Here is a 23,622-nt window from a genome sequence, read left to right as displayed (position 1 = left end):
TCTTCTGGGGAGGATGTTAAGTTGACAGAGATTTAGTTCCATTTGAACAAGAATATATTGGGTACTGAATAGTCATCCTGTGTTTGGGCCATGGGTATTAAAAAGAACACCACCCTGAAGGAGCCAATAATCAAGTTAGCATGGAAGCCATACCTTCATTTAACTGCAAATAGAAGGCACAATGGGTGGGGATCCCTGAGTGGCTCAGTGGTTCAGCACCTGCCTTCAGCCCAGGGTGTGATCCTGGAGACCCGGGATCGAGTCCCATGTCAGGCTTCCTGTGTGGAGCCTGCTTCTCCCTCTGCCTGTGTCTCTGCCTCTCTCTGTCTCTCTCTGTGTATCTCATGAATAAATAAATTAAATAAAATATTTAAAAAAGAAGGCACAATGGGGTCCATGATGATGTGGTGTACACGACAAATGCTGCGAGGGTTCAGAACAAGGGGAAAGGCAAATGTGGACTGAAGTAGGGAAGGCTTCTTGGAAGAGCCAGAATTTAAGGAGAGCCTTGGGGAAGGGTCGAGTGGCTGTAGAAGGAGTGGAGGGTCTTCCTATTGAGAGCAGCTAATGCTTGCAGAGTAGAAGGCGGGGTTGTCTGTGTGACCTCAGTTGGCCTCACAGCAGCCCAGTGAGGTAGATCTGATCCCCCTTTTCCAAAGGAGGAATGAGAAGCTTAAAAAGCTGAATGATCTACTCCAGCTCACTTTGGTAGCAAACACAAGATCCACTCTTACGCTGCCTCCAGTTGTAGCTAGTGCGGCAGCCTGAGCAAAGGCACAGGGGCAGGACTCTCCAGAGCAGGACGCAGAGAGAATGGAGGGGTTGGTCCCGCTGGAGCCACAGCCTGCCTTGGGGAACAGTGAGAGGCCAGGTTGGAGCATATGTCATGGATCTAAATTACAAAGGCCCTTCAGTCTCATCTGGAGAGCTTGAACTTTATCCCAAGGGCATTGTGTGCAGTAGAAGAAGGTAAAAGGAACCATATTCTGGGGAATCGTAGTCTGGGAAGTAGAAAAAAAAATGATCTAGGGGATGGAAAAAGTCAGGACAAACAAATGGTTTGCAGTAGAAACTGGCTGAAGCTGAGGCAACTTTCTTTTGTGCTCCCTGCTTGAACTTGTGTGCTGAGCGTATGTCCCCAGCATGTCAGTGCACAGCCCTCTTCCAGGTCAGCTCTCAGGGGCTCGTGCCCTGGAGACATCCGGGTGTCACATGAAGCAATACAGAGATATGTGGTTGCTAGGTCCCATGTCACTGCCAGGGGGGCTCAGGGGTGCCTTCCCTGCCTGCTGGGATGCAACTTGGGGGTCCAGGTCCTGGGACTCACTGGCTTCCCCGCTTCTTTAATCGACATTCCTTACTGAATCCGGCAGAGCTGTATGCTACAACTGCACTTGACCATCAGCCTCCGTCCCTAAGATCCCAGCAGCACCCCAGAAGAGAACTTCAGGAGACTTTGAACAGCAGAGTAGCAACATCACATTTGGGGAGGCAGCGGAGAAGTTAAACTTCTGCAATTCTTTTAGCTACCCTGAGGTGACAGTGTTAACAGGCCAGGCAGTCACCTCCTTCTAATGGCCATGTGATAACTGGAATTGGGCATGACACCCTGGGGCCAGAAGATGAGCTTGTTGGGGGTGAGCACCTAACTACTCAGTGACACCTTGACAATCCCAAGGCAGCTGTTGGTAGTGGGGCAGTACGGACTTGAGTCGTGGGGGGTGGCACGAGGTTCCCTGCTCTTCCTCCTGTTAGTCACGTGACCAGGGCTGTCACTTAAGCCCTCTGTGTCTTAGTCTCCCTGTCTAGAAAATAGAAATGATAATTGTACCAATCTCATACGTCCTCATGAAATTTTATGAGGAAAAAAACCCCACTCTGGGTGGCTCAACCAGCACAGAATGCAGGGGAGCTATGCTAATACCTTTAAGACTCAGCCCCAGAGATCTATCTAATAAGCCTTCCCCTGGCACCATCCTGGATGGCACAGTGGTTCCCACTGCAGCACACATAACCAGACCATAGAATACTGGTTTATTCACCTGTCTCCCACTGTCACTAGACTGTGAGCTCTTTCAGGACAAGCCTGCATCTTCTAGCTCTTTAAAATCAGCACCTAAACAGCACCTGGCATATGGTGGGTGTGCAAAAGCTTGCCAAATAACTGAGAAAAGTGCATATATTACCTATTATTCCTATAAGAATGGTAGTTGAGTTTAATTTGTCCCCTCCCCCAAGAAAGATTGTGATTCCCTCAATTTTCACAAGCAAGTGTTCATTCATTCATGTTAGAATCTTTCCAAGAATCAACATAGAGATTAGTGGTCTTCTCTGCTAGAATTCCTATCCTCTTCATCTTTGGGGAATAGGAACAACACTAACATGTGCCACTATTAGTCAACTCTTTCATTCTTTAAGAGTCCTCAACAAAGATAAAAAGTAGGAGGATATGTACTTTCTCAAAAAGATGGAATGTACACATTCTTTAGTGGATTGGATTGAACCGACCCTGGGGAGCCCCCTTACAGGCTTCTCCAGCTACAAGGGGACAAATTTCCCTTGTAATGTTGCTTGTCTTCCCTTTCTGGCCTTAAGACTTTTATACGCTCTGGGAAAGATGGAAGCACAAGAGGCTTGAAATTCTGCTTTCCCTCTGATATTTATTAACCTTCCTCTGTCTTCCTCAGTCACTTGACCTGCGCCCTCTGGATTCTTCTAGCTTTGAGCACAAGCTTTAAAAAAACCCTTCTGGTTTTAGCATTTTTATTAGCCAGAACTTCTCTTGAGCTTTAGCTTTCTTGAAGCATTTCTTAAATGCAAATGCCATTCTTTTCTACCAGTCCTGTGCGTCTCTTTTGAAAACCTGAATTCTTTGGAGAGCTATTTTGAGTCAAACTGATCTAAACCCGATAAGGGCCCCAATCACATCCCTATTAGATGTGATGTGCAGTCCTTGAATCTTAGAAATGATTCCCCATTCATCCATATGCAGAGAGAAAACTACATACCATTCTGTTGGTAAAGTTATGGAAGTTCTCAACCAACACCTGCTTGATCATGTCTGGCTCAGAGATAACAATAAACATCCGGCGACCAAGATAGTACCTGAGGGAATAAGAAAAATTACTTTAAAATGTTCTGTATTTATCTACCAATTTCCCCTTTCCAAAAAGAATTCCCCATGCTTAGAATGAAGAATAAAAGACAAATAGGAAGTAAAGGTGTGGAGAAGATGTGGAAATACGTGTGCTAATCATGAGGAATAGTATAGCTGTGATGATCTAGCATCAAATTTCATTCCACAAACATTTCTGGAATCCACCTTGCACCAGGCCTTGGAAACTCTGGGGAGAGTCCCAGATCCTCCCCCCGCCCCCAGAGCATCCTAAGAAGCTCATAGCCCAATAGAAAAGATATATCTGTAAATGCAACCACAATATTAAAGAATTCATAAGACCCAGTAGTAAGTAAAAATGGCAGAGGTCAGTGTAGTCCATATTGTCTAAAAATGGGGAGACAGATACTCTAGCAAAAAAAAAAAAAAGCCAAAACACTTATATATTGATCCTTGGAAAAAATCTAAAGTGAATTAATAAATTCTGTGAAAATTTGGGAAAGATCAAATCTGCTGATGAAGGGATGAACATCTGGTTGCCACACCTGTGCATGAAGTAGTTCAGCAGACATTTCTGACATTAATGAAGAAATGGAGGAAAGGAGCAGCCAGTCAGCTGGTGTTAGTGAACTCTGAGTGGAATTGGCACTTGAGTACATGTCTGGTTACGTTTATTAAAGTACCAGGGGCATAAAAGCAACAAAGACCCAGTCACAGTTGTCAAGGGTCGCACAGTCTGATGGGAGTGATAGGTAATCAGCACACAGTGTGACATCTGGCAAGCAGGGGTAACATTGGAGGCACATCCAACTTGGTGCTGGGAGAATAAAGGCTTCCCAGAGGTGGTGCGTCTCAAACTGAATTCCAAAAGATAAGCAGGGGCTAGTTTAGGAATGTGAGTGGCAAAGAGGGTGAGGGATCTGTGTGCAACTGTCCAGGGATGAGTCTGCTTGGAGAAACTAGGAGTGTTTGGCTACCAACTGTATGAAGCAAACTTGAGTGGTGATGATAAATGGATCCACTGCATAATGCCATGTCTTTAGTCTACAAAATTGTACTTTCAGGATATAATGTGACCATTGTCATATTCAGCTCAGAGCAGTAAGGAATAGATTTTAAAGAGTAAAGTCACAAGATATGAAAGCAGCAAAGTTTATTCTGAATTCTTAGTCGCTGAGAACTTTTCAAAAGCTAAAAATGGCTTTAATTTTTAAAACTCCTCTTCTCACTGACTAGGGGGAAAATGGGGGGAAAATTTGGCTGGCATATATTAGGCACTCAGAAAATATTCACCTGAATGATCATATTTTCCAAAATTGGGGGGGGGCAATCTTTGGGAAACAGAAATTCAAAAGATATGGTAGAAGGAAAGAAAGTATACCAAGTAGTTTTTATTGTTTCTTAATCAAGAAGACCACAAACAACTCAATATGGCTATAAAACAATCCTTTCATGAAATTTATGGCGAGTTTCATGGACCTCTAGAGAATCTAGTGAAAGCTGCAGACATTCCCTAAGAAACATGGATATTTACAGCATTTTGTATACAATTTGAGGGGTTCCAGGACCCCTGAAATCCACTCTAGAGCAAAGCTTCTCAAATATAAAATATGCTTAAAAGCCACCTGGATTTGAAGAAATAATCACTGAAAATTTCTCCCATTTGGCAAAAAACATAAACAAGACGCTGAGTGAATCCTCTATAGGAGGAACCCATAGAAACCCATGTCAAGACATATCATAATTAAACTTCTGAAAACTAAGAACAGAAAAATAATCTTGAAAGCAGCTAGGAGAATGGATGGATTATTTATAGGGGACACCAATTCAAAGGAAAGCAGATTTATCATCAGAAACCATGGAGGCCAGAAGAAAGTGGGATAGTTCTCAAATGCTGAAAGAAGAGGCCTGTCGATCACAAGTCCTATACCAGGAGAAAATATACTTCAGGAAAGAAGAAATAACAGCGTTTTCAGATGAAGGAATACTAAGAAAATGTGTCACTAGCAGATCTACCCTTAAATAACGGTAAAGGAAGTTCTCCAAACAGTAGGGAAATAATAACAGAAGGAAGCTTGGAACTTCAGCAAGGAAAGAATAATATGGAGTGCCTAAAAAATAACAGACTAACCTTCTCATGAGTTTCTCAGATCATACTTGATGGTTGAAAAAAAAAAGATAACACCATATGATATGGGGTTCTGTATACTTAGAGATAATGCTTAAGATAATTATATTAAGAAATAATGCAGGTAAAGGGACCAAAATGGAAGTAAAATTTCTTCACATCACTCAAAGTGGTATAGCAGTAGACTGAAAAATTACATATGTATATTTATGCAACTACTAAGGACACTACACAAAGTGATATAGAAAAAAATTTTAATGTCATAAAGGAATTCTAAAAAACGTTCAAGTAACCCATAAGAAGGAAAAACAAATGAAACAAGAAATAGAATGAAAGAAAACAAATACATCACTCTATTATAATTAGATAACAAATTGAAATTTATGTCTGTAGCTAAAGTAGTGTTGAGACAGAAATTTGTAGCATTAAGTACTATCTTAGAAAAAAAGAAAAATCATAAGTGAATAATCTAAGTTCCTACCTCAAGCAATTAGAAAAAGAGCAAAAAACCTAAATCAAATGGAAGGAAGGAAATAATAAAGACAAGGGCAGAAATGAATGAATTTGAAAACAGAAAAATATTTAATGAAACAAAAAAATTAGCTCTTGGAAAAAACTCAATAAAACTAATAAACAGCTAGCAAGACTGACAAGGATAAAAAGAGTCAAGACACAAGTTAACAAAGATAAAAAAGAGTCAAGACACAAATCACCAATATCAGGAACGAAATGGGACATCACTACAGATTCTACAACCATTAAAATACTATGAGACTACTATAACAATGTCACACTAATAAATTTGACAACTTAAAAGAAATGAACAAATTCCTTGAGAACTACAAGCTACTAAAACTCATCCAAGATGAAATAAACAATGTGAATAATCCCATAACCATAAAAGAAATTGAATCCATAATTTTAAATTTCTTGAAAAAGACGTCTCCCAGCTCAGATGGTTTCAGTGGAGCATTCTACCAAACATTTAAAGAATAATTAACAATTTTACACACTCTTCCAGAAAATAAAAGAGGAAGGAATAATCCCCAACTCCATTTATGAAGCCAGGATTACCCTGATACTAAAGCCAGAAAAAGACAGTACAAAAAAAGAAAACTAGATCAGTATTTCTTAGAACCTGGATACAAAAATCTTCAACAAAATATCAACAGATCGAAGCCTGCAATCTATAGAAAGAATTATACACCACAACCAAGTGGTGTTTATTCTAGGTATACATGACTGGTTCAATATTTTTCACAAAGATTTTATTTATTTATTTATTTATTTATTTATTTATTTATTTATTTATTTAAAGAGAGAGAGTGAACATAAGTGGGGGAAAGGGTAGGGGAGGGGGCAAGAATCTCAAGCAGACTCCTCACTGAGCATGGAGCCCAACACCAGGCTCAATCTCATGACCCTGAGATTATGACCTGAGCCAAAATCAAGAGTCAGATGCTTAACTGACTGAGCCACCCAAATACTCCAGGCTGAGGCTGGTTCAATATTTTTTTTAAAAAAATCAAAATGATCTACATATATATTGCATAAAAAATAAAATTACGTGGTTATTCAGTTGATGTAGAAAAGAACATTTGACAAAATCTAGCACTTGTTCATAATAAAAATTCTCATGTAGAAAAGGGAAATTTCTCAACTTAAAAAGTATCTACAAGAAATCTACAAAAAAGAGCTGACATCACACTTAACAGTGAAAGAGTGTGTTTTCCTAAGATTGGGAACAAGGCAAGGATGTCCACCCTCACTGCTGTTATTCAGCATAGTTCTAGAACTTGCAATAAGGCAAGAAAAAATAAATAAAAAACATTTAGATTGGAAAGGAACAAGCATTGTCCTCTACTCTCAGATGACAGCATTGTCCACATAGAAAAATACCAAAGAATTAAAAAAAAAATCCTGAACTAATAAGTGAGTTCAACAAGTTTTCAGTATTCAAGATCAGCACATGAAATCAATAGTATTTCTATATTCCAACAATGAACACATTGAATCCAAAATTAATACAATGCCATTTAAAATGTAGAGGAAATAAAGAAGACCTAAATAAATAAATATAGCATGTTCATGGATTGGAAGACTCCACACTGTCAGTTCTTTCAAAACGGATCCATAGGCTCTGTGCAATTCCTATAAAAAGCACAGCAAACTTTTTGTAGGCATAGATAGGCTTATTCTAAAATATATATGGAAAGGCAAAGGACTTCAAATAACTATATCCATTTTGGAAAAAAAAAAGTGAAGTGGGAGGAATCAGTCTACCAGATTCCAAGACTTGGCTGCAGTAGCCAAGAATGTGTGGTATTGGCAGAGAAATAGACACATAGATGAATGGAACAGAATAGAGAACCTAGAAATAGACCCACACAAATATCCTCAACTGGTTTTTGACAAGGACACAAAACAACTCAATGGAGTAAGCATAGCCTTCCAACAAGTGGAACTGGAATAGTTGGCCATATATTGGCAAAAAAATGAGCCTCACGCCTTCTACAAAAATCAACTCAAAGTAGATCACAGAGTTAAATGTAAAACATAAAGCTTCTAGAAAAAAAGGGGAAAAATCTTTGGGATCTAGGACAGGCAAAGAGTTCTTAGGCTTAAGAACAAATATACAATCCATAAAAGACAAAGATTGATCAATTGAACTTAATCAAAATAAAAATAAACCCTATCAAGATGAAAAGACAATTGACAGACTAGGAGAAAATATTTGTAAACCATATATCTGACAAAGGACTTCCATCTAGAATATATGAAGAACTCTTAAAACTCAATAGTTAAAAAGCAATCCAATAAAAAATGGGCAGGGGTGCTTGGGTGGCTCAGTTGGTTAGCATTTCACTGTTGATTTTGGCTCAGGTCATGATCTCAGGGACAATGAGATGGAGCCTCATGTCAGGCTCCACAGTCAGTGGGGAGTCTGGGATTCTGTCTCGCCCTTTTCCCCTCTCCCTGCTTGTGCATGTTCTAAATGAATGAATGAATGAATGAATGAATAAATAAAATCAACCTTACCCCAAAATGGGCAAAAAAGTCAAGAAAAAATATTTCACCAAAGATGATATACAGATGCCAAGGAAGCACATGAAAACATCATGTTCATGAGGGAAATGCAACATCATTGGTCATGAGGGAAATGCAAATTAAAACCACAATGAAAATTCAATACACATTTATCAGAATGGTTAAAATAAAAAAGAATAGTGACATCAAATGCTGATGAGCATGTGGAGAAACCAGATCATTCATGCATTGGTGGTGTGGACATATAATGGTACAGCCTCTTTGGAAAATAGTTTGGAAGTTTCTTATAAAACTAAACATGCACTTACCACATGACCTGGCAATAGCATTCTTGGGCATTTATCCCAGATAAATGAAAATTTATGTCCACACTAAACCATGTTCATGAATGTTCATGGCAGTTTCTCTTATCGTAGACCTAGATCCCAAAACTGCAAACAACCCAAATGTTCTTCAACAGACGAAGGTTAGACAAAGAGTGGCACATCCCCATAGTGGAATACTATGCAACGGTCTAAAAACTCAAACTATTGATACATGAGATGATTTGGATGGATCACAAGGGAATTATGTGAGAAAAGCCAATCTAGATAGGTGACATAGGATTCTGTTTATATCTGAAATAACAAAATTGTAGAGAAGGAGAAGAAATTAGTAGTTGCTAGAAGGATAGGTATGGGAGTGGTGATGAGTTGGTGTGGCTCTATAGGGTGGCGCCAGAGAGGCTTGTGGTGATGAGACAATTTTGTATCTTGGTTGCAGTAGTGGTTACACATGTGATAAAATCACCTAGAACTACACACACACACACACACACACACACACACACACACACACACAAGTTTGTGTAAACCTGATAAAATCTAAATAATAATTGTGGGTTGTACCAGTGTCAGTTTCCTGGTTTGATAATGTACTCTAGTTATGTAAGAGGTCATCCCTGGGGGAAACGGGTCAAAAGGCACCCTGGACCTCTCTGTACCTTTTTTTTTTTTTTTTTTTTGGAAACTTCTTATGAATCTATAATTATCACAAAACAAAGAAATGTTTTAAGCCACCTGAGAGCTTAATGAACTATACAGTCACAGCTCTGCTCCTCACCAAGTCAGATCCAGTAGGCCTGGGAGGAGCCAAGAATCTGCATTATCATAGGCTCTCCAGATTCTGATGCCAAGAGGCAACTCCCACACTCTGGGAAATACTGTCTGAAGGGAGTGATTCTCAGCCTTAATGGCTGATCAAAACTCAGAAAATAATACCTGGCCCCACCCAGACCTGTCTGACCAGAGTCTCTGTGGTGGAACCCAGGCCCTTTAATTTTAACAAGTTCCCAAGGGAGTCTTGAGGTAACTGACATTAACCAGGATGGGGACCCACAAACCCCAAGTTAAAAATCCTGCTCTATGTTTAACCAAAGTTCACACTCACTCTCATTTCCCTATATTCTTAGACCTAAAACAAAAGCATTTACACTAGGGTGCACACACATTTTGATCATGTGTTTGTATTGATTTAGTTTTTTTTTTTGATTTAGTTATTACTGAAATAATTTTACATATAATCTGGATTTTAAAACAACAACAACAACAAAATACTTCTACACCCAAATGGAAGTTGTCCTTTCCAAGTGAGCACCTTGGGAGTCTTTGTGCTTTTTTTCTAGTAATATTGCTAATGCTAAAAACAATTTTGTCACAATTCCTTCAGAATTGCTTCAGAGCTGGTTTATGAACCTCGTGAGAAAACTGGCCCCATTTTACATGTAAATTGTGTAATCTTGTGAATTTATATTTACACAAACACTCATCTGTAGTTTGAGGAACTCCTGGAAAGATTTTTGAGCAGAGAAAAACATAACAAAGATTGCTTTTCAGACTTTCCCTTTGGGTGCCTGGGAGGGCTCCAGAGCTCCTGTGTGCCCAGCCCTTTTTCAGGAAGACCCTCCCCCATTGTGTGCACCCCGGAGGAGTGGTCAGTGATAGCACCCTGCCATTCCAGCCCCCAAGTCCATCCCCAGCATCCGACCATGCGCATGGACTCGCCACCCAGCCATGCCAATCACGGTATCTCATCGCCTTGGCAACAGTGAGTGGTTCTGGGGTGGACACGTGCCCCAACCAGGGCCAGTCGGAATCCTTCCTGGGATGGACACATGGGGACTGCAGCAGAAAGCTTTGTCTTTCTCCTGAAGCTGCTAAACTTTCGGGAATCTATGAGTATAGGGCTATGGCTGGCCATCTTTCTACCACATGGTAAGAACTGCCTGCAGGAGGGGCTAACAGGGACAAGCAGACATTTCAGACAAACAGGGTGTCGAGGAAGTACAAAGTTGGGTTTGAGGCTCCACCTGCTGCAGCCACCCATGGGTCCTCCACAGTTCAGTTAGCTTGTATGCTTCAGTTCTCTTGTGTTGGGCATCTACCATCTGTAACCCAGAAGTCCTAACCAATATGGTGCTCCCTTTTCCTCAACTTTGTGAATACCTGATTCCCTTCTGCTGTTCAAAACATTTCCCCGAGGGGGGTTGACCTCAGTCTTGTACATCAGTGTGAATGTATGGGGGCATCCTACTGCTTCCCCAGATGGGTGGCACGCTGCCCAGTGATACACACCAGAGCCCGGGAGGCTGGGTCTAGACTCAGCCAGCACTGCAACTCGCTCAACCACCACAGGCAAACTCTGTAAAGCCTAATTCTGGGCTCCAGCTTCCTCGTCTCTGAAATATGGGAGCAAAACAGGACAATCTCTGCACTCTGGTGTGGCTTCGAATGCTAGTAATCCCACAAATTAAAAAGGAAATCACAGGTCTTGGCATTTTAAGTCTACTCTCTATAGAGCGTGGAGGAACTTCCTAGATCCCTGAAATCAGCCAGTGAAGTATTCGGCTGGGTTGGGGACCGTCCTCAGAACCTTGGAGCAAACCACCACTGTTTGCATTTACTGAGTGCTTACTCCCTGCCAGGCCTGGTTCCAGGTGCCCTGGCCGCGTCATCTCCTTTCATCCTCCTGGGACATGGAGGCGGTAGTTACTGTACCCACTTTTCAGAAGAGGACCCTGAGACCAAGTGAAAGAAGGTGCCCAAGGTCAGGACAATGATGGAACCAGAGCCCCTCCCCACTGCCCAACCGACAGTTGGGCATGGGGATGGTTTGGTTCCAGGGGATGCGCTTCTGCGAGGCCGCCTGGTCGGTGGAGCAGCCCCAGGGCTTAGCAGGTGTGTGAGACCGAGCCACCACCTGCTCAGGTGGGGTCTTTTATTTATTTATTTATTTTATTCTATTTATTATTATTATTATTTTTTAGGTGAGGTCTTTTAAAGGAGGAAACTCAGAGCATCTTCTTGTTTTGTGGCCCAGACCCCCGCCCCCCCCCCGCTCCGCCCCGCCAGCCCAATTACCAAAGGTAAGTTCTAGCTTCACCTTTGAGGTAAAAGCTCCTGGCCAATCATTCATTTAGATTTATTTATGCACAGAAGAATTTGCTTATGGAACTCCAAAGCGACTGGTTGAAGAGAAAATTTCGGCAAATTAGTGAGGTATCATGCAAACAAGAAAATCCACCTGTTTGTTTAATTAGCAGGTTTTTTTGGTTTTGGTTTCCTTTGTTTGTTTGTTTGTTTGTTTGTTTGTTTTAAACTGATCAGTCAGTTCAATCAAGATAGTGGATGATTGCCTTCGGGGCACCGAGGCAGGGTAGCCTGCTAGTACTGGCCTCTGGGCTGCCTGGCCCTGTTCCAGAAGGGCCGGTCAAGCCCTCTGGGCTGTTCATCGGAGGCACCTACAGAAACCAACGCGAGAGGATGCCCAGGCTACACAGCTGAGCAGAAAAGGACATTGTAAAATAGTACGTATAGTTGTGTCAGTGAATAATAGCTGAACTGACTATTAGTTCATTCATCAAGCATCTATTGAGCACATACTCTGTGTCAGGCACTATGCTAGGGCACGTTAATAATATCCCTGGAAAAAGTCTAGAAGGAGATATATTTGCAGGAAGTTATGGGGGTATTTACTTCTCACGTTGTGTATTTCTTTAATGTCCCAGTATTTTATAATGAGTGTGTGTGACTTTTGTAATAAGAAAAACACAAAAAGTAGGGGCATGTCTCACTGGATTGGCCCTTCAAGAGTCAGGGTGGGGGTTGGCAGGGGTGCAGCTGCGGAGACTTGGCTCAAGGCTCTGCCCTGTGGTTTAACAGCTGTGTCACCTTGAGCAAACCACAGCATTCCCAAGCCAGGGTCTTAAATAAAAGAGGCCTACTATGGGGATCGGATGAGAAACGTGAGAATGTTTTGCCCCCAGTAAAGTTTAGATAAACCTGCTGCTTGTCTACACATGGATCCCGACTCAGTTATCCACCTAGGACTTTGTAAAACGCAAATCTAATTGTACTGCTCCTTTATTTAAAAACCCTTCAGTGGTTGGTCACCATCAAGGCCTCTGGGAGTCTTCAGCATGGACAACAGCATCCCTCACAACCTGGCCCCTGCCTGTTCTTCAGCCTTGTCCCTCCCTATTCTCGGTCACCCCAAGAGCCAGGACGATTCACCTAAACTCTCCATCATCCCTCACCTCCACACCTTTGCACATGCTGTTCCTTCCACTTTTCTGGAACAGTAGCCCTGCTTCTTGTTTTCCTGCCTGGTTAACTGCTAGCGGTTCTCCACTTTCCACTTGTTTCCCTTTGAACAAAGGGACCTTATTTTATTTATCTTTGGTGTCTAGCCCTGATTATAGTTGTGGGCATGCAGTAGGAGTTCCGTAATGGGTATTCCAGTGCCAACCTCTAATGCCTCTCTCATGAGGACCACTGCGGTAGCTCCCAATGGGCTCTGCCTCCAAACCAACTCCTCCCTCCAAGCCAAGTCTACCTTTGAAAGCAGAAGTTGCCTATGTTGTCTCTCCATTGTTTGAAGTAACAAGTCCAAGCTTCTTGGCCTGTCACAAGGGGCCCTGCAGGAGCCATAACCTCTTTCTCTGCCTATTTCCTTCCACCAAGGTCCCCAAATTTTCTCAATTCATGGCACCCATAGTGACTCAGGAGCTTTTCACAGCCCGCCCACCCCCAAAGCCAAAGGAAGTACCCAACAGTCCAAACAACTCAATAGTTATTCGTGTTCTAACAATTTAGTTGATATTGGAATAAGGAATCCACATAAATTGGAAGTACTTCTCACAGTGACCAACAGATGTCACTGTGTTCCTCATGAATATTTAAAATGTCCCAGGAAGCCCCGGTTAATTCACCGGGGCACCCTGGGTTGTCTTAGCACATAGTTTGGGAACCACAGCCACATACAGTTGCTATAAAAAGGGTTATCTGTGTTCCCACAAATTTGCAGTGTATCTCCATGCCCCATTCTTTCACACGCAATTTTCCTGGGCTCCATCTTGTTAGTTTGGAAAACCCTTTCTTATAGTTGAGTCACCTGTCCCATCTTCTGTGGAGCCTTGCAGTTTCTATAGCACCTGGTCCACTCCTCCATGGATTTGTATCTCATTCTGTTTTATTGATCGATGAGCTCCTTACTACTATGAATTCTTTGAGCATAAAGCCTTATTCTTTTTTCCCTCGCATCCCTGAGAAGCTAGTAGAGCACCTCATACATAGGAATAAATGGCGGAATGGTTCTGAATTTGCCTCTCTTGTTCTGGGAAATCACTTCATATCCTCCTGACTTCCCAAACCCTGAGGCCAGCTGATTTGAAGCCAGACTTGAAACCTCAGGATCTTATTTCTCTTTATTCACCTTTATCCTGCATTCCAAAAGACACCCGGTCCCTGTTCCTTCTAAAACCTGTGGCCCAGTCTTCCTATTTCTCTTCTACAGCTATGGAAGAGGTGTCCATCTGCAGGGCTGCTCTACTGGCTTCTTCACTGTGTGTCTACCTTTGTGGCTGTCACCGTGATCTCAGTTCTGGCTCTGCACAGATACCTGGGGGACAGCTGAGGATGCAGAATTCTTAGATCACCTCCCCACTCCAACTCAATGGCTCTGCCAAAGATTGCATTTGAATCAGACGTTCTGTAATGTAGTGACACTGAGAAGAGCTTCTCAGATCCCCCTTTAGGGGAAGACTTGTCCAGCCACTGAGAGTGAAGTCAGCAGAGAGCCTCTAATCTCATTTCAGGGTCATAGGTCAATATGGACTAGGTCACTGCCCCATCTTTGTTCCCATGTCCAGATGGTCAACTTCTCTTACTCCAACCATTCTTGCCCCAAGGTCTTTCTCTCACTGTTCTTATTGGGTAGGACTCTTCCTTCATCATCCTCATCTCCCTGTTATTGCTCCTCAAGATCAAGCTCAAGTACTGCCTCTTCCAGGAAGCATCTGCCTTCACTGGCCCGTGATTCTTACCCAAGTCATGGCTTCAGGTTGTCTGGTTAATCATGTATTCAGTCACTTACTACCTGGCATTCTTACATAACTTGGCCCATGGCCACGTTTTTCTTCTGAATTAGATGCCATGTTTCTTTAGGAAACAAGAAATGAGTGATACTGTGTGTGTGGGGGTGTGTGTGGGGGGGTGTGGGTGTCAGTGTGTGTGGGTGGGTGAGTGTAAGGGATGGATGGTCTCCCTATTGCCATCAGCTCGGTGCTACATACACAGATAGCCAAGACTAAAACATCTGTTGGGTGGACAATGCCTGAGGTGGAGCCAGCAGTGAATTCTTCCAGACATGGGAGAAATTGTCCCCTCTGTCTTTGTGCCATCAGAAGAAAGGGACCCAGACCCTGAAAGGAGTGTCGGAAAGGTCACAAAGAAGGGGAGAAGGGAATGCCCCTCCGAGGATGAGCTAAGAACTGGTGGCAGAAAGAGCATTGCATCAGGAGTTAGAATGTTGTGACTTTGAGCTAGTCCTTTGAGTCTTGGGGTCACAGTTCCTAAACCTGGTAGATTTCCCAGGTTATCAAGTAGAAAAGCAGGTTTCACTACCCTTTTTTAGGGACCTTCTTGGCTACTGCCAGGAATATGCTTTGTTGGTCCTAGGGTGGGTTTCTGGTGGTAACAGTAGGGGGTGAATGAGGACTCCAGGCTGAGTTCACACAAGCCAGCTTGGAAGAAGCTAGAGAACCACAGTGCTCTCAGGGGAGTCCACGAGCGCCAGGCCTGCCAATGACCCACCCTGCCAGCATGCCATCTCTTGCACATCCCTCACCCAACCCGTGCCAGCCACACCCATGAAAAACATGCAAATGCGTGCTTGTGAGGGGCCCAAGTCCACGGCAATGGCACAGTGTGTGGGTGGTGGCAGGGTCCACCAGGAGGCTTCATGCTGCCTAGGAACAACCCCAGGCCTGGCAGCCAGGAGACTCAGGTTCAGGCTGTATCCTACTTGTCCTGAGTGTCTGGCTCTGGGGCAGGAAGTTAGCCTCTGCCCTGACCCTCAGCTTCTTCATCTGTAAGATGAAGTGGCCCTTCCAGTCCTGGTGAGTTGTGACTGTCAAGCTATAGTCAAGCTTTCTCCGGAACAGAGCTATGGCAGAAAAAAGGGAGCTGGGCAGCACAGGGAAAATTATCTGAAACAAACCTATAACGATAAACCTCTCTACTCTATTGAATATACCCGCCCATTTAATTTATTCAGTTAATAAAACTTATTCCCCAGAGGGGGACAGGCAGAGGTAAGCTACAAACCAATCTGCCTATGTGAGCATGGGTATATATGTCTAGCTCATAACAATAAAAAAAGAGTAATTAAGAGATGTATTGAAGTGTATAGAAATCCTGAAGGACACTGAGGAGTCCAATTCAAGTTACTGTCCTTGGTGCAAATTTAATTCAATAGGGAATAGATAAATAAAAATAAAGAAAAAACAAATTCAGAACAGATGTTAGGCAAGCAATTTTTTTCACAGTAAGAATCATAAACGTGAAGAACAGCCTATAAGGCAAAGTTGTTGATGCAAACAGCATCAAGCTACTAAATAAATAGTTAGATGGCACTGCAGGGACAAAGAAACATTAAAATAGTCATTTGGCTGTCCCTGAATATTTGCGCCCACACAGTGATGCCCAGGCATGTAGATTCCTGGGCGCCGGAGGGGACCGTGTGTGTGTGTTCTGGTGGCTGTGTGTCCTGTTGCAGAGAGTACGTGCAGGGCATATATTTGTTTGAGACTCTGTAGCAAAATCTCCTCTCTCCGAATGCCATGTGGACTCCGAATATGAATAGTGGGGCTTCACAAAAGCTAGAGTCAGTTCTAAAAAAGACAATGAGGTCAGGGAGGAGCCCCAGTGTCAGGGAGACACGTGCTCGGTCCTGGGCTAGGAATCAGAGCAGGTGTGTGACTCCAAAGAAAGGAGAATTCAGTGGCAGAAGGATTTCAGACATAGCAGGGGAGAAACAAGGGCAGGAGAAAAAAAATAATAAAGTCTAGATCATAATGGTTTAGAGAAAGAAACTCCATTCTATCCCAACATCTACCCTCATTGCTTGGCTACGAAAATAAAGGCCCCAAGAGGTGAGGTGACCAGTGGGCACCACCTGGACACTTGCCAGGGCCAGGAGAAGGGGGGGCAGGGGTTCCCCGAGAGGTGCAAAAGGCCAGAGGCGTTCCTGCCCAGCTTTCCTGAGGACGTGCAGCAGGAGGGAGTGACGATCACCCCACACCTGGCTGGGGACGGCTCCTGAAGTTGGCACTCTCCCCAGGCCCCAGATCATTCAAGAACACCTTTCAGAAACTGACCTGAGGAGCAGAGGAATCACCCTCGCTCCTTGGCAGGCTGCATGAACTATCGTGCGCCTTTGATTCTCATGTCAGATCTGGGAAGAGACAGGCACTCACGTGTTTTTAAAGGTTGGGGATGATGGTTAAGTCACTCGGTCTAGTCCGATGGCTGGAAACAACCAAGCTAAGACCAGAACCCAGATCTGGCTTGCAATCCAGTGCTCTCTCTGGCTCCCTAGACAGACCCCTCAAGGGTTAGTAACCCCATAAGAGACCGATGAATGACCTGAGTGAGGGGAGCCCTGTGAGTGTGTCATGAGAGCACTACCTTCCCCTTATCTGTTTATCCCATGGACCCCAAGATGGCCTGACATGGCAGTGAATCAATTTTGTACTTTTATGGGGTCACAACTGAATTGAAGCATAGTCACTGATGGGGCAGGGTTATAGACCCCTCCATCCAAAACCTTGATTTTAATATGAGAGATTTTTCCCCCAATTCCTTTCATTATGTCCCAAGGAAATAATACTAATTACCCAAATCAGCAAAATAACAAGACTTTCCTGTTGAGGTTTTTGTCCCGAAAGACACATGCTCAGGGGTAATTTCTTTAGTCATTCAATAAATACTTCCTGGGTACCTTTTCTGTGTCAGGCACTGTTGTGGGCACTGGGAATATCCCAGAAAAGCAGAGACAAACTTTGTGTCCTCATAGAGCTGGCATTCTGGCAAGAGAGCAGGGCAGTAAACAAATAATGATGTGACCTGGCATTAGGGCCAATATCCTAAGGCAGGAGATTTGGCAGCCAAGGAAAGACAATAGGAGACTGGAACAGAAGAGCCTTTGGATTAATAAGGAGAACCAGGGATCACCTGGCTGGCTCAGTCTGAGGAGCATACAACTCTTAATCTCAGGGTTGTAAGTTCAAGCCCCACGCTGGGTGTGGAGCCTACTCAAAATTTAAAAAAAAAATTTTTTTTAAAGGAGAACTTGCACAGCCCTGCACTCACCTCTTGCCAACCACATTTTATTCTTGTCATATATGTTTCCATATAAATTGAGGATAATGCAGTCAGCCCAGCCAAACTTGCAAGGTTGTTGGGATGGTTACATGAGGTATTGCGATCCAGATACCAGAAAACAGTTATGGATTGGTATTTACTATGTAAGTGGCCCCAGGGAATAAAGATACATGTCTCTTAGAGTCATAAAGGCAAGATATATACCCATAGAATGCACACACAAGTCCATAAAGCGTAAAAGGAGTCCCACTGCAACATTGCTTGCTGGAGGCCATCAGGTGTCCCCTCTGGGGGGAGAGGGGACAGGCAGGATGGATGGAGGCCACACGCTCTATGGGAGCCCAGTGATGTGACAGTCTGCAAAGCATGTCACCAAGTGAAAGAACCAAAGCAGGGAATGAGGACACTGCCATTGATATGAGCTACAGACAATACACACAAACACACAGTTTGCAAGAACGTGTGCCCAAAAAAATACATGTTAAGGACAATGGAATGGTTGTCTGTTGGGGAGAGGAAGGGAATGAGAGAAAGGTATGAGGATAAAAGGGAATGAATAAACATGCAAAACGCATGGCACCGTGTTTCCTGTTCTCCACAGCGTCTCAGAATGAACACAAACACGCACACAGAGAGACAGAGACAGAGAAAATCTTGAAGTGGAGGTAATTAGGAATTACTGGTTGCAACCCTGATAATTCATCAATGGTGAAGTAAGCTGTTCTCATCAATGGCTCTGTTTCATGTGGAATAGCTGGGAGTAAAAGGCTATTTATTAGATCAGTGTTTTCTCTCAAAGCCAGTTCTCCATATTCTAGTCCCAAGAGACGTTCTGGAAAACAACAACAAAGAAAGTTCTGTGGTCAAATAAACCCTGCATACCAAATGTGTCACTTGGAGATGTTCCAAGCACGTTATTACACGAAAGCCTCTGAGAAGTCCCACGGTAAAGAGACCTGTGTTCCTTCGACTGACCTGGCGTTTTGCAGCATTTGACCAAGGAGAACCCCCCCTTTTTTTATTTTCCACGTGACAATTATTATAGTCCGTGGAAATGGTCCAAAGGACGCTCTGTGGGAAACAGCGATGCTAGACTGTGGAAGGAGGGGAGGCCGGAGACTCCAGATTCTGAGCATGTTCTGGGATTCGCACCCTCCTGTGGCCTTCCTAATGCAGCTCCGTGATCCTTACGGTGCTTTGCCCCTAAAGTCACTGGGGATCCCGTGGCTCATCTGTAGCTGTGACTGATGGCAGCAAACACGGAGCTGCCCTCTGCCATCCTCCCCTCCTCTGTCTGCGGGCAATGATCATTTTCCCTCCAGAACTCAAAGCCGGCATTCAGCAGTGAGGGTTGATGCGTGTCTTCTTTCCTGATGATGGGTGAATGTTCGTGTCGGACGCTGCGGGATGTTTCCTGTATAAAATTCTCCTTCTCCTATCGATCTCACGTTTCTGATGGGCCAAATCGTTATCATCCCTCCCCTGGGCCATTAGAAGGATTGTTTGTCTGTTTATAATCTCCCTCCTCCTCTGGCCCCCTCCCACCACCACGCACCCCTGGCCTTGTGCTTCTCTATTCTGGCATCTGCACAACTTCCTTCCAGTAAGCCACTTCCTTTGCACCAGGGCTGGGTCTGACTCCTCCCCTGCATTGCCAAGGTCATGCTCTCTATCACGGCCCCCAAGATCACATTTGCCTAGCACACCCTTGGCTGGTACTCTCTCCCTATCTCTATCTCAGCCAAAATCCCCTGCAACCTCCTCACAGGCTGACGCACCTGAGTGCACTCTTCTCCAGGGGCCACCTGCCATCCCTCCTTGGCATGACTGGCTGTGAAGCCCTCCAGCCTCTCTCTGCAAGTGCACATCAGTGCAGACGCTGTGAGGACGGAGCGGGGGGCTTTCAGTGTGCGTCCTCCAGCCAATCATCACAAAGCTGAATGCATGCCTGTGACATAGCTGAGAAACACAGGGAAGGAAAAGTAACAAGAACAAGCTACAAATTGCAAGACCACGATCTTGACAAGTTCCTTAAGGTGGGAAGGCCAGATAGTGAAGGGCCGGTGCCCAGGTGAGGAGGAGTGGCCCTATGATGGAGAAAGGAGAAATCAACCAGAGTCCCAGACACAGAGGACTAAATTTATACGAGACACAAAGGCTACAGTGACCTGGCAGGAAGGAGGAAACTTGGAGGGGCTGAAAGCAGAATTGAAAAGCAAACACATAAATTGTAAAGAGTTTGGCAGAGAGTGAGATAAGAGGAGAAGGGGCTCTGGGAGGGGACTACTGGGAATTTATTAAAACGAACTGAATTTATGGTGCAGTTCAAGCATTTGTTGATAACAGGGCTAGTCTGGTAAGGAATGTGCTCGCTGGCCTATAGTCAACAGGAAGTCGGGGCAAGATGACTGAGGCCATGCATTCCAATTAGAAATGTGTGGTTCACATTGACCAGTTGGATTCCAGAGCACAAGGAGAAAGTTTAAGTTTCGCCTGGAGTTCACTCTCAAGGTTTGAAGGCAAGAAGTAGTGGTCATGTAGCCAACAGTCAGAGGGAATAGTAAAGCATTGTTACATTCTCCAAATGTAAAATGATGCAGTTGCCATGGAAAAAAGTAGGGCAGTGCCTCAAAAAAGTAAAAAGAGAAGTACCAAATGATCCAGAAGTTCTGCTTCTGGATATATCCCCAAGAGAACTGAAAGTGAGGTCCCGAAGAGCTACTTGTGCACCCATATTCATTGCTGCATTGTTCACAATAGTCAAAAGGCAGAAGCAGCCCAAGTGTCCACAGACAGATGAAGTAGGTGGAATGGGCTCTCCTGCCTCCACATCCTGTGGCTGTGGGACTTATGGGTCCCCTGATGCCTGGTCAGATCCAGGTGTTGAGGATGACATGGACATTTGGCTGGAGGGCTTTTTTGTTGTGGTGGCTTTATGATTTTGACTGCTCCAAGAACCTCAGATAAGTGGAATCATACCATATTTGTCCTTTTGTGACAGACTTATTTCACCTAGCATAATGTCCAGGAAGTAGAATGGTGGTTGCCAGGGGCTAGAGGAAAGGGGGAATGGGAAGTTTTTGTTTAAGGGATATAGAGTTTGTTTTTCAAGATGAAAAGAGTTCTGGAGATGAGTGGTGGAGATGTTTGTACAACAGTGTGAATACACTTAATGCTGCTGAACTGTACACCTAAAAAGGATTCAGATGGTGTTTTATGTTGTATTTTGCCACCACCCATTCCACCTACTTAGATGAAATCTTTCTTCTGTGGGTATCAGTTGTGGAGTCTCAGACACTGAAGCCCACAGTGCTCAATAACAAGTATGGATTTGGAGGAGGGCAGACCTCAGGATGTTAAGTGTCCACTCAGGAGATAGCATCATAGTGGGTTCCCAGGCTAAGGGGGACAAAGAAGTGGGATGGCCTGAGGGACCCAAGCTCTAGCAGAGACATCTAAGACTTTGGGAAAGCAGGTGAGAATCTTTAGGTGGAGTCTTTGGGAAGGATCCAGTGGCCATGTCAGTCATAAGGCAAAACCATCCCTTGGTCTGCCCATGAATCTGAGAAGAGAACTTGGAGAGTTGGGGATACCCTTTAAAGGAAAGTGGAATGGCCTCTCTGGTGATTAATATGCACCGGACACTGCATTAGCAATGGAAAAGATGGAGGGGGATGACCCTGATGGGACCTGGATATCCTTCCCCGGGGGGGTCCTGTTGGGAGGGCAGAAGTCTTGATAATACCTGGATGTCCACTTTCCCTGTAGCCTGAGTAGTATCAAGAGGTGCTGGTAGGTGTTGTAACACAAAAGACCACCCTCACCATGTCCACCATGTCCACCTACCATGTGGTGATGGGTCATCCATCAGCCAAAGGCCCAGGGCAAAGGTTATGAGTTCCTCTTTAGACAGAGGCCAACATAGCATCATTTGCTAATAGTGCCTCCCTAGTGGTTCATGTGGGGAGCCTGGAGAGCATGTCAGAGAATCAGGCCTTCGTCAGTAGGCCAGTACACTGAAAGCCTCACTCCAAGTGGAAAATTTCGTATAGTAGGTCACAAAATTCTTGCAGTTTGGGGGTGTGATGGGGGAGAAGTTGTGAGGAGCATGGTCTTGAGATGCAAACAATAATCAAGGAACTTATTTTAGTAATTAAGTTGCCATGATCTGCCCCAGGCATGCAGGCATCGTAAATCCTGGCAGTCCCTTACTAGGAATTACCTCATGTGCACAGCTGCGGAAGTGTCACACACAAGTCTGACCAGGAGTAATTGGAATGCACAGTAAATAACCCAAAATCTAGAAAATTGAAGGGTCCTGAGGAAGAAAGAGAATATGGCCTATTTTATTTTATTTATTTATTTTATATACTTTTTAAAAGATTCTACTTATTTATTCATGAGAGATACACAGAGAGAGGCAGAGACACAGGCAGAGGGAAAAGCAGCTCTTCACAGGGAGCCTGATGCAGGACTTGATCCCCATACTGGGATCACGCCCTGAGCCAAAGGCAGATACTCAACCGCTGAGCCACCCAGGTGCCCCTATTTTATTTTTCAATAAAGATTTTATGTATTTATCAAAAGAGAGCATTCGAGTGTGAGTGGGGGGAGGGGTAGGAGGGAGGGAATCTTCACGCAGAACTCCCCTCCTCCCAACGCTGAGTATGGAGCCTGACTCGGGCTCGATCCCACCATCCATGAGATCATCATGGGAGCCAAAATACAGAGTTGGCTGCTTAACTAACTGCACCAACCAGGTGCCCCTATATGCTTCATTTTAAAGATAAATTTGATAATGCAAAATTTAGTAGAATTTCAAATTCGTGTGATAAGTGATTTTTTTTGTTTGTTTGAAAGTTTATACTATATATCTAGAGTTAATCTGGTGTAGACATTTAGATGCCTTTGCCTTCTGTCCTATGTGAGTAACAAAGATTTAAAATGGTTTTCTTTGTTAATCCATTAAGGGTTCCAAGAACTTGAAAAAAGTTTCTCCGCTCCCAATATCGGGATGAAGAGGAACTTTAAGCTCTGTGTAAATTGAGAATTAGTTGCTCCTTTGAGTTCAGTAATGGCTTTTTTAAAATCATGAAATCAAAGAGGGTTTGTCATTCTTCTTTTTGGACAGACTACGAATGCTATTTGCATTCTCAATTAATTAGGGTTGAGAGCCGTAAGAATTGGGTAAGTGTGTGCAATTTTTGAGAGTATCTGAGGAAAAGAGTTCTAGACATGATGTCTGCGTAATGCCATGTGTTATCTGGACCTGCTTCCAGATGGGAGAATGCCTTGGCAAATGCCACAGTGATTCATGACTAGGTTATATAATTCTCTTTTGCATTTTGGGTTGAACAACTTGGATTTGTTGCAGGTACAATTCAATTAAATATGGAATTTATTATTTGAAAATATTAGCTGGAAATAGAGCTTTTAGGCAATTTTAATTTGAGATGTTCTATTGTTTGGGGGCACATTTGTGCAGGGCTGTCACCTTGGGGATATAGAAGTTATTGATGCCATACGTGGTTGTCACTGATGGAGAATGAGCTCCCTTCCACCTTGAACCTGCTCTAGTGGTAGATTTGGGGAACGCATATCGAGGAGTGTAAAACTGAAAATCTGAGGCT

The 23,622-nt window shown here is 43.7% G+C and overlaps 1 protein-coding gene across 5 annotated transcripts in view; it reads right to left on the bottom strand.

Moving 5' to 3' along the window:
- Positions 1-23,622, bottom strand: part of TBXAS1 (thromboxane A synthase 1) — a 160,910-nt gene that overhangs the window by 81,043 nt on the left and 56,245 nt on the right. For all 5 annotated transcript variants that reach the window (XM_041753438.1, XM_041753435.1, XM_041753439.1 and 2 more), the window contains one exon: positions 3,009-3,105. In XM_041753438.1, coding sequence (XP_041609372.1) covers positions 3,009-3,105 — 97 coding nt within the window. The remainder of the gene's footprint in view (positions 1-3,008; positions 3,106-23,622) is intronic.

The sequence above is a fragment of the Vulpes lagopus genome, chromosome 4 (genome assembly GCF_018345385.1).
Source record: "Vulpes lagopus strain Blue_001 chromosome 4, ASM1834538v1, whole genome shotgun sequence".
NCBI lineage: Eukaryota > Metazoa > Chordata > Mammalia > Carnivora > Canidae > Vulpes > Vulpes lagopus.
This window is presented reverse-complemented; position numbering and strand designations above follow the sequence as displayed.